The 14039-nt window shown below is 42.5% G+C and overlaps 1 protein-coding gene across 1 annotated transcript in view; it reads left to right on the top strand.

Annotated features, from left to right (window-relative positions):
• DSCAM (DS cell adhesion molecule) overlaps window positions 1-14039 on the top strand; it is a 717333-nt gene that overhangs the window by 618552 nt on the left and 84742 nt on the right. The window contains exon 21 of the mRNA XM_059720751.1: window positions 10473-10626. Within this exon, the coding sequence (XP_059576734.1) occupies window positions 10473-10626 (154 nt within the window). The remainder of the gene's footprint in view (window positions 1-10472; window positions 10627-14039) is intronic.

Genomic DNA, 14039 nt, shown 5'->3' with positions numbered 1-14039 from the left:
AAGAGCATGTATCAGCAGTAGGGAGAGATACAGAGGTTCAAAGACATCACTGGGGAGGAGGGGCCAAGGACACAAACTAATGTAATGTTATTATTTGATTTGAGGAACTGACCAAGGTTCAAGGTTGACTAGTAATTATTTCTGTGGAACTTTTGAGGCATGTCTGCACCACCTTCAGACTGTGCTAAGGAGTGGTCCTGGTGCAAGTGCTGGAGCAGCCAACTATGGGCCAGGATTTTCTTGACCTGCTGCTCACAAACAGGGAAGAATTGGTGGGGAATGTAGTAGTGGGTGGCAAGTTGGGCAGCAATGACCACAAGATGATTGAGTTCAGGATCCTGAGGAAAGAAAGGATGGAGAGCAGCAGAGTAAGGACCCTGGACTTCAGAAAAGCAGACTTTGAGTCACTTAAGGAACTCATGGGCAGGATCCCCTGGGAAGCCAGACTGAGGGGGAGAGGAGTCCAGGAAAACTGGCTGTACTTCAAAGAAGCCTTACTGAGAGTGCAGGAACAAACCACCACAGTGTATAGGAAGACCAGCAAGTACGACAGAAGACAAGACCAGCTTAGCTTAGCAGGGAACTCTTCAGTAAACTAAATCACAAAAAGGAAGCTTATAAGAAGTGGAAACTTGGACAAACAGCTAGGGATGAATAGAAGAGCATTGTTCGGGCATGCAGGGATGAAGTCAGGAAGGCCAAAGTGCAATTGGAGTTGCAGCTAGCAAAGGACATGAAGGGTAACAAGAAGGTTTTCTACAAGTATTTTGGTAGCAAGAGGAGTATCAGGAAAACTGTGGGGAGGAAGCCTTGTGACAGAGGATGCAGAAAAGGCTGAAGTGCTCAATGGCTTCTTTGCCTCAGTCTTCACAGGCAGGGTCAGCTCCCAGACTACTGCACCAGGGAACACAGTTTGGGGAGGAAGGTGAGTAGCCCTCAGTGGTGAAAGAACAGGTTAGGGACTATTCAGAAAAGCTGGATGTGTAAAAGTCCATGGGGCCAAATGAGATGCACCCAAAAGTGCTGAAGGAGTTGGCTGATGTGATTGCAGAGCCAATGACCATCATCTTTGAAAACTCATGGCAATCAGGAGAGGTCCCAGATGATTGAAAAAGGGTAAATATAGTGCCCATATTTAAGAAAGGGAAGAAGGAGGATCCAGAAACTACAGACCAGCCTCACCTCAGTCCCTGGAAAAATCATGAAGCAGATCCTCAAGGAACCCATTTCTAAGCACTAGGAGGAGAAGAAGTTGATTAGGAACAGTCAGCACAAATTCACCAGGGGCAAATCATGCCTAACCAACCTGATTGCCTTTGATGATGAGGTGACTGGCTCTTTGGATGTAAGGAGACCAGTAGATGTGGTGTACCTTGATTTTAGCAAGGCTTTTGATGCAGTCTCCCACAACATTCTCGTAGGTAAGCTAAGGAAGTATGGGCTGGATGAATGGACTGCAAGGTGGATAGAAAATGGGCTAGAGTATCGGGCTCAGAGAGTACTAATCAATGGCTCAATGTCTAGCTGGCAGCCAGTATCAAATGGAGTCCCCCATGGGTCAGTGCTGGGGGCAGTTTTGTTCGATATCTAAATCAATGACCTGGAAGATGGCATAGAGTGCACCCTCAGCAAGTTTTCAGATGACACCAAGCTGGGGGAAGTAGTAGATATGCTGGAGGGTAGGGTTAGGATTCAGAGTGACTTAGACAAATTGGAGGATTAGGCCAAAAGGAATCTTATGAGGTTCAACAAGGACAAGTACAAAGTCCTACACTTAGGATGGAACAACCCCATGCACCAGGACAGGCTGAGGGCTCATTGTCTGGGCAGCAGCTCTACAGAAAAGGACCTGGGGGTTACAGTGGACAATAAGCTGAATCTGAGCCAGCAGTGTGCCCTTGTTGTCAAGAAGGCTAATGGCATACTGAGCTGCATTGATAGGTGTGTTGCCAGTAGGTCAAAGGAAGTGATTATTTTCCTCTATTCAGCACTGGTGAGGCCACATCTGGAGTCCTGTATTCAGTTTTAGGTCCCCCACTACAGAAAGGATGTGGACAAATTGGAGAGAGTTGAGAGGAGGGTAACAAATGATGGGGGAGCTGAGGGAGGTGACTTACGGGGAAAGATTGAGGGAACTGGACTCATTTAGGTTAGAGAAGGGAAGACTGAAGGGGGATTTAATAGCAGCCTTCAACTACCTGAATGGGGTTCAAAAGAGGATGGAGTTAGACTGTTCTCAGTGGTGGCAGATGACAGAACAAGGAGCAATGGTCTCAAGTTGCAGCAAGGGAAATTTAGGTTAGATATTAGGAAGAATTTTCTCATTAGGAGGACAGTGAAGCACTGGAACAGGTTACCTAGAGAGGTGGTGGAAGCTCCATCCTTGGAGGTTTTCATAACCTGGCTAGACAAAACTTTGACTGGGAGGATCTAGTTGGGGGTGGACCTACTTCAAGCAGAGGTTTGGACTAGATGAGCTCCTGAAAGTGCTGCGGTGAACCACAGCATGCCCACTCTGTGTGCTATATCCAGAAACTGAGGGGAGCTGGGGATCCAAGATCCAAGAGATTGTTGGTTGATTGCAACCAAATATTTCTTTATTCACCAAAGAAATATCTGACTCATAATCTATTTCTCCTTCTATGGAAATAATTACTAGCTAATCCCTTGGGTAAGGGACAGTTATAGATGTATACAAGTGAAAAGAATATCCTACTCTGGAACTTGGTAGATAATTCTGTTTGTGATGATGTACGAAGAGCTTTGTGATCCAGTTAACTCTGCATTGCTAGCAGATATAAAAACTTAATTTTGAGTCACCATGACTCAATAAGCACAGGAAGCAAGTCTCTCAATTAAGAAAGTGACATTTAAATGTAGTTAGACTTCAAAGTAAAATCAAACTTTCTAGCGTTTCTGTGATTTCCTCTACATAGGTACTTGTATGTCCAGGCTGAGGGACAATGTGTGAGATAACAACTCTGAATACACCATTTGTGCACAAGACACATGCCACAAACCCTACATGAATGTTGCTTTACATTCTTCTCTCAGTAAATCTTAATATAGCTTTCTTAATCCATGTGTGCGCTAACCTGGGTCCATATCATTCCCATACAAAGGTATAGGAGAGTGATATATTGGATTTCTTTGCATATACCAGGCACATTTTTTTCCCAAAAAAACAGGCACTGGAAATTTGAGTGCACATATGCAAGAAAATATGGTAAGAACAGTTTCTGTCACTTATCAAGAAGGTGCAAAAGTAAGGTTTTCATGTGATGCACAGGGCACAGAACAGTGAGCAAATTCTGCTCCCTTGCTGCTGCTACTTAGTTGCATACTAAAAGGAAAGTTTTTTTATTCTTCCTTCTGTCCTTCAAAAACAAGGTATGTCTCTCATTCTAAGGTGCATTTGGATGCAAGAAAATACAGTATGTGGTACATTAGAACCACAGAGAGATTTCTAGTGCAGCAACTATTGTCAGCACAGAACTAGCAAATGTGTAATGCAGGCAGGGGAAGGGGTGAGGTTTACTTTGTCTCATAAGCTTCCTATCCATGGTTGTCTGAACAGCTTGTAGAGATACTGTTCAGTTGTAGTTACCCTAGGCTTCCTCCAGCTGAGTAAGATGGCTGGTCTACTTCTGCAATTAGCTCAGACCACCCTGATAATTGCCCCTTGAAGACCCTTTGGTGGAGTCACAGGCCACATCTACATGAGACGCTGACTGCACAGTCACTCATTACTACTGCACAATAGCATTGTGTGCCATGAGGCATGACATGATGCTACTGCTCAGTAGTAAAGGGCTACCATGCATTCAGCATCAACAAAAAGCCATGCAATGAAGCTACTGCCCAGTAACTCTGGTTACTGTGCAGTCAGTATCTCATGTAGACATGGCTACAGAGATCTAGATGAACTACCTGGATAATAAGCAGAAGGGAGAATGTGCCCCACTGCTTCTATTTTGCTGTGCACATCTGCAGTTTATTTTTGTAAGCATTCTGCTCTCTGTATTTCACAGTCAATGAATTGAAGGAGGAGATAATAAATCTATCATAGGTGGGCTGTAGAAACAACAGGGCTAGCTCAGTCAGTTAAAAACATCCCTTTAGGGTGTGTGGCATTTCAGCATAGGAAATCAGCAACTATTCAGACTGGCATATGCAAAGGGTGTACATGACAAGGTGACATTCCTTTCAAATATTTTTTTATTTCAACTTTTATGTTTCTTATTTCAACTTTTCTTTAGTTATTTAGTCTTCTTTTTGCTGACAAAGCTCCCTTCCCTCCCTCCCCTCCCCACCCCCCAATGTAATGAAAATCTCTGGCATATTAGTCTAACTGAAATGACAGGAGAAAGTTAGAAGTAAAATCAATTCTTTGTCACTGGAACATTCCCAAGTGTTTGGAAATGAATGTTAGATGCTGCAATGCAAGAAGTTTGTTAACCAGTTGGAAACCAAACATTTTGCTATAGCATATTCCACTTATTGAATGTAGGCATATTTGCTAATGAGACCAGATCCAATTAATGGATTGACTTGACATGTAAGTGAATACTTAATTGAAGTTACACACTTGCCAAAAATGTTAATTTTCAATACCAATAAGGAAAGAGCCAACAATAGGAAAGCAATATGGAAGGGGCTAGCCAAATATGGGGAGTCTTGAAAAAGAATTGGAGACACCAGAGTTATGATTTCCACCACTGGTGGCCTGGTGGCGGTGAAGACCCTCTGCTCTGGGGTTGCCTCACTCACCTGGTCTGCCTTGCTTATCTCTCTTTGTGTCCACAAAAATATTTTCACTTTGACTGTAAAGGACAAGAGAACACAACACCTGTGGCTTCCAGTATGTTCTTTTCCTGCTTCCTGTGGTAGGCTACATGTTCACCTTATCTCCCATACTACCTTACAGCACCTTCCGTCTCTATCCAACAATAGACTTGAAAGCTATATGGCAAATTTGTCTTGTTAGTTTTGAATACTGCCACTGCAGGGCTGGTCATCTAAGGTGTCCATGAAGGTGACCTACAGTAGTAGGGGTGTCTTCAGAAAGGAATTACTTTATCCCTATATGAAATGAGGAAGTGCTGGAATAATGGAAAATAAGAACATTTCCTCAAAATGCTGTTTTGACATTCCATTTTAACAAAATAATGGCAACTTTAACGTCCTGGTATGCCTAACATCAACATACATCAGCATGTATCCCATATTAGTTAACACCTTAGAAATAGGATATATTAGATAGATAAATTAATAAAGGAGCTCAAGTGCCAGAAACCATCTAGCCCTTCTGACTGCCCTTTTAAATAAATGCCAGAAAATTTTAGGTCATGAATAATAATAGTCAATCTGATGTGCGATTAATCAATATCTTAATTTTTATATGTGACCTCACATAGGTTTCAGTCTGTCAAATTACAGACTTTTGTCCAATATTCTTGTGCAAATGTCAAGACAAATGAGTTTCAAAGCCCTGTGCAGTGTCTCAGCCAATAACAGAAGTGTCTAGCAAAATTGACCTCTCTATATCAGCAGTTGAGACCATGTCAAACGCTTGCTAAGTAGAGCAAACTGCCTTTGCATCATGACATGAGGAGTCAGAATAAATCTGAATTAGGGTCCAAATTAGAATCTGTACTGGCACTGTTCAAATCTAGAAAGCAAACAGTGAGAACAAACCATTAATAAAATGCAGGTCTCAATAGAAGGAATAAATTGGAGTCAGACAATCTAGCACAGTGGGGACCAACATTTTGGAGAACTGTACCAGAAATTACACCCTGTGCCCTTTGCAAGTGCCACTCCAATCCTTTCCCCTGTCCAATCTGTTGATCTGTTTTCTGTTCTCTGTTTTATATGCCACATGGCACATACACAGGCTGCCCATACTACTTGTGGCATGCATGCAGCAGGTTGGCCAGCCATGGTCTTGCAGGTGGGCCAGTCTTCCAGCAGGAGCAACAGGGATGAATAGCATAGTTTGAGGGGAGCTAGGAAGCTATTCATCACAGGAAGCCATACATACAACATACAGCAGAGTGAAAGGTCAAATTTTGATTCCTTTACAAAATCTTTTTTGATTCTTGCTTTTCCCATCTGGGAAAATTAAAATAATGTGTAAATAAAGAGGCAAGGATTTTTTGGGTGACATCTTGTATTGGATCAACTGCATAGTTGCAGTAAAGTTAGATGAGCTGTCAAATGTTGGAAAATTAAGACTATGTTGGCCTCAGAGATGTAATCTTGATGGCTAAAGGATGATTATAACTTCATCTTTGTCTGCAGACAAAGAAATATTGCCATCCCCTCCACTCCTATCTTTCAAGCAACCCTAATCCTTGTCCAACTCATCATCAGTAAACTCCCCACTGCTCAATAGACATCAAATGGGACACAGCCTCACCTTAACCATACATACTTAACCTGTCAGCACATCTTCACTGTTAGTACAATCAACACTCCCCAAAATGAACCCATCAGAATCAATGGATCCTACACGTCTTTCCCAAAATGTGATATATATGATCCAATGGACCAAAAGCCCTCATGGTAACTATGTGGGTGAAACTAAACAGAAAGTATGTACCAGAATGATCTGTCAGAAAAAAAATGTAAAAATGTAACAGACAGATACACACATACATCAGTTGGAGCACATTTTTAACAGGATAACCACTGTGGTACACAGACAACCACATACCACCAGTGGTACACAGACAACCTGTCAGTGGTACATGTTAACAAATTTATTATAGTTACTTTACATGACAAAAATTTGCTGGTGGTACTAAGGTTGAACTGAAAAATTTGCTGGTGGTACTTAAGGTTATATGGTTTTAAATTGGTGGTGCGCAATCTGTCAGAATTTGGGAACCGCTGAAATCTACAGATTGTAATGAGTCTTCTTCCTTTTCATAGGTCTTGATCAAGTAATCAAGCTTCTTTTCTTCTTTTCTTCTAATTGTCTGCTATCCCCAGGGAATTTCTCCCCACTCCAGTTTCACAGCTCTACCCACTGTTATAACTATCGCTGTGCTTGCTTTCCTCCTCAGACCTGCATTTGAAAGCTCATCTAACTTTATCCCAACCATACAGCTGGTCCAATAAAAGACATCACCCAAAATATCCTTGCCTCTTGCATAATTCTTGGATCATCACAGCTACAACATCAGCCTAACACTGTGTAAATGAACACATTTTAACACCCTGATAGTATATAAAAAATTTGGATCAATGTAGGTGGGGATAATTCTGTCAAAAAAAATCAGGCTTTCAGAGAATCCTGGGGTTAACCATCACCAGATAACATTTTTAAATGTCCTTGCCTGAATAATGGAAATAGAGTTTAACACATTAGTTAATAAATTTAGCAATGTGATGTATTTTCCCAGTATAAAAGATGCCAGTTCAAGGGTGAAGGGCTATGCATTGCCCTACTCACCAGCAGAGACACTTCATCAATTGAAACTGCAGAGGTGTTGCCATGACACCTGAAAAACAGCTCCTATTTATTTAGTATTCTCTACTGAAGGGCTGTTTACATGAACACTTCTATGTCAAAGTCTCCTTTGAAATGTCAATTAAATGAGATTGGTCTTTACACCTGCTGATATTTGTATATGAAAGACTTTTCATGCGTGCCTTCTCTCTGTTTTAATAAACTTCGGATTACATCAATATATTTATTTGCAGAAAAAACTTGCCATAAAATGTTGATTTCTGTGGCATTCAAACCGCTTTATTTATAGATTGGCATTACATAATCATTCCCAAGCCTGATATTGCATATAAAAATCATTTTGTATTTATTCATCTTAGTAATTGGTTTTCCTGGGTTGGTTGATTGATTGCTTGATTGGTTTGTTTTACATAAAAGTTCACAGAACCTGTGCCAGAAATAAACTGAGTAGTCTAAATATTGTTAATTGTTGACTATGCACTTCAATACTTGACTGTGTTTTCCTTCCACTTAAGTAAGCAGAAAAAGCAAGACTTTAACCACAATGATGTCAGAGAGTCAGTGTCTCCTGTCCAGCGTTCTACTGTATTATTTTGGTTGTATTTACCATTCAAGTCTGAGACAAAAACTTCTCTCCCATACAATAAAAATCTTTAAAAGATTAAAGCCTCTATACAGCGTATGTTTACTTCAAAGCCACTGGCCCTACTCAAACCCCAATACTTTTTTAATTAGATAGTTATCATAAATATTGTCTAAAATTTTGTGCCATGAATTGGCACCTTGTTACCATTCCTGCAGAACACTGCTGAAGCACAATAGTGTGGCTCAGTAGGACATACTATTCTGACATTATTTGCACTTATATGACTCTTCTGGCACTCACCTAACAAGGTAGTTGAGCTAGTCCGTAGCTGAGAAGAATTTAAATTCAGAAGAAAACTAAAATTAATTTTGTAACTGAAAAAAAAATATTTTGGGTGAAAGTGTTAGTAGATTTTTAATTTTAGATCTTGCGTGCAAGGTAAAAAGAGGTCAACCCATCTCATTAAGGTGCAATATCATCTGATTCAGGCTCTGTCTGTACTTACCTGGCTGTGACACCAGGCATTTTTGAGAGAGAGAGCAGCCAGAGCACAAGGACTCCCCCTGACATAGCACCCCCTCAGCAGCTGTGGAGCAAGAGTGGGCTGTGCACTCTGGAAAGTCACCAGCTGCTGAAGGGGTCACAGCAGCCAACTGAATATATGGGGCTGTCTGTACATATGTTCAGCCAGCTTCCAGTTGATAGCAGAAGCCTTACAACTATGGCAGCAGAAAGAAGGGTTCAATTGCTGCAGCAGTTCCTGCAGTTTGGAGGTTCTCAACATTTTGCCAATAGAAATGGAGTTCTGCTCACAAGCTTTGTAGTACAGACTAGATCTGAGGTGACCTGTCACGAAGCTTGAATAGTCAGTTCCAAATATTAGATCAGAAAACAACTGAATACTTTTGCAGAATAGTTTGATGGCAATCTACAGCACAAAATACAGACAATTTGTAAAAAAAAGAAGACATAGCTAAATTAAATTAATATTAGTGGCTTGCAACAAATACTATATTTTCTCACATATAGTTAGCATTTTCTCCCCCCAAAATCAGTCCTCTTCCCCAATTGGGGTGCATGTTTTAAGTAGGGAAGATATTTTCTTTGCTGGAAAAGAAATCTGGAGACACTGTTCATGCTATGTAGCTGCCAAAATGGCTTCCACTTGACTCAGCTCAGAAAACTGACAAGTCAGAGTCTTGTGTTAACCCTCTCACAGCTGTTAGTTTTGGCTAAGCAATGTAATTTGTGCCTGAGACAGCAAGTGACCTTTTGGTAGTATCTTGATGAGGCTTGTAATGTGGAACTTGTGTAAGAACTGACGTGTGGCAGGCCAGTGGGGGGGCACTCCTGCATTGAGCCACCCTCCTCACTGCACCCAAACAACCACCAAGCTCTGAGTATCTCCCCTGGGGCACCTATGACTGGGCGACCCCCTTCCTGGAGCACACCCACAAGACTGGGGTAACCACCGCCACCACCCAGGGTCTGGTTATTCCTTGGGCTCTGTGCCCCCTGGGATACACACAGGCCCTGTAAACCTTGGGATTTTGGGGTACTTATATTATTAGCATGAAGCATTCACCAGCAGCCTCCCATGTGGGAGGAGAGTAAAATAGCCGAGCCCACCTTAGCAGGTCCCTTCCCTCTTAAGCCCACACAGCGAGGCGAGCTAAAATAGATAGATTTATTAATCAAAGAGGGATAGGAAATAAAAGGAATACCAATAGCACAATATAGAAAGAAATCCAACTTGAGTAAATCTGAATGGCTTGTCCGCCTTTTGCCACACGGCTAGATTACAGTCAACTAAATTCCTAGGTAGGTTTCTAGTAAGCTACTCACTTCTGGATCTTGATTATGAGCAAGGGCTGCAGAAGTCCATGATGTTCAGTGTGTGTCTTTAAAATGTTCCCTTCCCCTTGGTCAGGGAAAGTGTGCAGCTTCATCCTCAGGGAGACTTTTGGTAGTAACAGTCCTGCTGCTGTCTTTGCAGAGATCTAGTGCCTAACCTTGTTTGACATAGAGTAAGTCCTGAGAACAGAGAGTGTCCAAGAAGTGTGGCATCTCAGGGATCAGTCTACTACACCAGGAAGTTTCTGATGCCACATGTCCTATGTTTCCAGGAGGGCTTACTCTATGTTTTATAGTTGTCCACAATTCTAGAAAAATCTCTCTCCTTTTTTTTTTTTTTTTACATTCTGCCTTCCCAAAAACAAGGTAATGCTTTATTTGGGGGGGTGTTGTATTTAATAAAATATGGTAGTTCTGTCTTGTCCAGTCCCTACATCTGCAGTCTATTTGGAATGATTGTCACCCATTCGAGGTGCCCAGAGGTGAAAGACCTCAACAACTTCTCTCTAGATATTATTTATTTTAGTTTGGAAACATTTGTCTCTCCCATCACAGGTAATCAGCGAGTTTGAAGCCTCTCCTGACTCATTTTCCTACAGAATTCCCAATCTGAGTCGGAATCGACAATACAGTGTCTGGGTGGTGGCTGTGACTGCTGCTGGAAGAGGCAACAGCAGTGAAATTATCACTGTGGAACCATTAGCTAAAGGTATGGAGACTGTACTTCCATATTTTAAAATATTCTGTGCACACTGTCTTTTCAGAACAGTAATTACTATGGTAGATGGTGTTATAGTTCATTCGTTTTAAGTTGCACCACTAAGTTTACCTTAACCTGTGCCTACATGGGACATTACATTGGTCAAGTTTGTTCACTGAGTGTGCAGTGATTTAACTTATATCCAGCTAAAGTGTATACACTTCAGCTTGCCAGGTTGCAGAACTTTTCCCAGTTAATTATTGATGCCACACACATCTGCTTGTTCAAGTGAGTGGTGCAGCATTCTGGGCCAATAGCCCATGTTTAAGTGTTCAACTACTCATTTCTATGTTCCATGATTTTTCTTGTAAAAATCAAAGTAGGCTTTTTCATTGTAAAAATCTACTGAAAACTGCAGGAATTTTCGGATTGGGGCTCCTCAAAACTCCCATGATTCCTCTGCTGTTGTACATTTATTTTTCTAGTGCCATTTTCAAAATGGTAGCAAATAGCTTGGAAGAATCACTGCTAAGACCAAAAATCATGACATTCATTAATCAACATGAAGTGATGCACAGGCAGATGGATTTGACTCTACAGATTCACAAGGCTGTCCATAAGGTAGTGATGTGGCCAATGAAGGAAGAGGAAATTGAGAAGTTATGCTTTTGGTGAATTTATCTAGAACAGTAGAAATCTATGCAGTTATCAGCAGAGGTAATAATGATGTCTTGATCTGGGGCTGGTCAAGAAAATCCTGTTTTGTGGACACTTATATAGCTTTATTAAGCAATGACTAATCCACAAACTTTACTAGATACTTTTGATGGAGATAGAATTACTTGGTGATAAGATAAGACTATTAACACATAGCAACTTTCTGCACACTTTATATGAACTGATCCTGGAGGGAAAATTACTGTAAGTAGCATTATAAGATGTTCTTGTATGAATGCATTGATCTAGTTTAATAGGAGGTGGGAAGAAGAACTAAGAAGAAGATGATGGCCCCAGATAAGAATGCTGCTCAGACATAATGGGTAACAAAATCAATGGGCAAAGTTGTGAGCTTGAAGAACATTGTATTCTGTCTGCAAGGCTGGGAATTAATATTTCATATGGTTGTAAATAGTTAAAAATGATTTGGCCTCAGGGGATTTGGAGATCAAATAATCTAAGTAACATTTAATGGTAGTGACAATCTCCATGAGACTGAGAGAGATGAGATGGTGAAATGATTTGTGAAATAAGAGAGCTGACTATGTCAGACAGCCCCCCCACCCCCGCAGGGCTTACATTGTCTAAAGGTAGTTTATACAAATCACAGTCTCCATGTGAAAGCTGGACAAATATCTAGTAAGGTAGGTGTACACATTTTATTATTCTAAGATCCATTTTTTTCTCTGAAATGCTTATATTCTAATACAAAACACCCTGATTTAAGAAGGATCTCTGGTCCCTGGGATCCACAGTCAGAGCTGGTGGGAGAAACAAAGGAGTAGGTACTAAAGAAGGGTGTGGACAGATGGAAGACTAAGTGCAGACGGAAGTGACAATTTTTCCCCAATCTCGCCCCTGAAAGTGCTTTACAGCCATGACCTAACAGGAGTCCGTGGCTACAAAATACTTTAAAAGGGCCTGATTCCACAAAAATCTGAACTCTCATTGCATTAATACAAGAAAATCTTACAATTGCATAATGGTTCAGATAAAGAAGTTTCAAAACAGAGCATCTTCAGTAACATGTGTCTGTGCTGTCTCCCATCCTCCGAGCTGTTTTCAGAATGGGAAAGGGGAAAGAGAGTGCAGAGAGTTTGGTCTGCGTTATTTTCAGCCAATGCTTCAGTGTGGGGTGCATGGATTGGAGGCACCCCCCCCCTTTAGATTCTAGGGGATCCTCATCCAGCACTGGAGGGAGGGCCAGATGGATTGGAGCACACCCACTTCCCCCCCATCAACATGAAGTGATTCACAGGCAGATGGATTTGACTGCAGATTCACAAGGCTGTCCATAAGGTAGCGATGTGGCCAATGAAGGAAGAGGAAATTGAGAAGTTATGCTTTGGGGGAATTTATCTAGAACAGCAGAAATCTATGCAGTTATTAGCAGAGGAGGAGGCCTCCAATCCACCCACTGCACCCTCCAGAGCCGGCTGGGGAACTCCTAAAATGATCTCCCTCTGCTCCCTTTCCCCCTCCCATTCTGAAAACAGCACGCGGGCTGGGAGGGAGGAGGGCTCATTGCTAAAGGAAACCAGCTTCGGGCTTGCAGCCAGCAGATGGATTCCCCAATGCCCGCTTCCCTCCCTGGACCCAACAGTGAACTTCTGTTTCATCTGGGGAATCACTGTAACTCAGAACACTTCTTGCAAAGTGCTATGAGTTACAGTGAGGAGCTACACTTCTGTCTGTGCCCACTTTACACATACAAAATCAGGGGTGGGCAAAATGGTAGATCTGGCCAGCAGCCAGACTCCATTTCCCAGCAGCCCCTGACTGCATCACTGTGGCTAATATCAATGGAGACCCTCGAAGGGTGGAGCCATGACAGCATGGGGCCAGGATTTCCATGGAGACCAGCCCAAGCAGCACTGGCAGGGTACACAGCTGGACAGGTTACTGCTCCAGTGTTCAGCTGGGATTTTGTCGTGGTGGCAGCATGGTCTGGAGCCAGGGCAGAGATCTGCTGCCTGCATGCCTTGGGCAAGGGCATGCAGGCAGCAAATTGTGGTTCTGCCCTGGTGCAGTGTGCGAGCAGTGGATCACAGCTCTGCCCCGGCTCTGGACCACACCATCACCGCCACAAAATCCCAGCCTCAGAGCAGCTCCCTGCCCAGCCCTGCACTGTCACGGTCCCACCCTTCCTGGGGTCTCCATGGAAACCAGCTGCAGTGACACAGGCAGGGGCTGCTGGAAAATGGAGTCTGCCACAGGCCAAATCTGGCCCATATGCTGGACTTTGCCCACGACTGTCCTAAATACATTTTAAAGCCCACAAGTTTAGATGCGTATCTGCCCCACCCATTCATCCCACCCAGGGCCCTGTTAACTCCAGGATTCTGCAGCTGAAATTCAAGTTTCTGTTGCAGCCAAGAGCATGCCACTTTCAGTCACCATGTCCTTATATGGCCTGTTGCAGCTTCCCTTTGTTCTCTGCCTTTTTCCACAAGGGAGAATCAACTGAATTCCTACAGCCTTCCTTTACTATCTTACAGAGCCATATAGAAGAGAATCAGGGAGATAAAGACCACCTCGCAGCCAGTAGGCAGCCTATTAAAGAGGATGTCATTCAAGACTTGGGGAATAAAGTGGATGAACTACTGAAGCTAACTACAAACTTCCTCCTTCCCTGAGACAGCAAATCCCACAGCAATTCTGTGCTGGTGGGCTTAGACAACAGCACAAGTGTCATAGCTCACAGA

This window comes from Alligator mississippiensis, chromosome 1 (assembly GCF_030867095.1).
Source record: "Alligator mississippiensis isolate rAllMis1 chromosome 1, rAllMis1, whole genome shotgun sequence".
NCBI classification, from domain to species: domain Eukaryota; kingdom Metazoa; phylum Chordata; order Crocodylia; family Alligatoridae; genus Alligator; species Alligator mississippiensis.
This window is presented reverse-complemented; position numbering and strand designations above follow the sequence as displayed.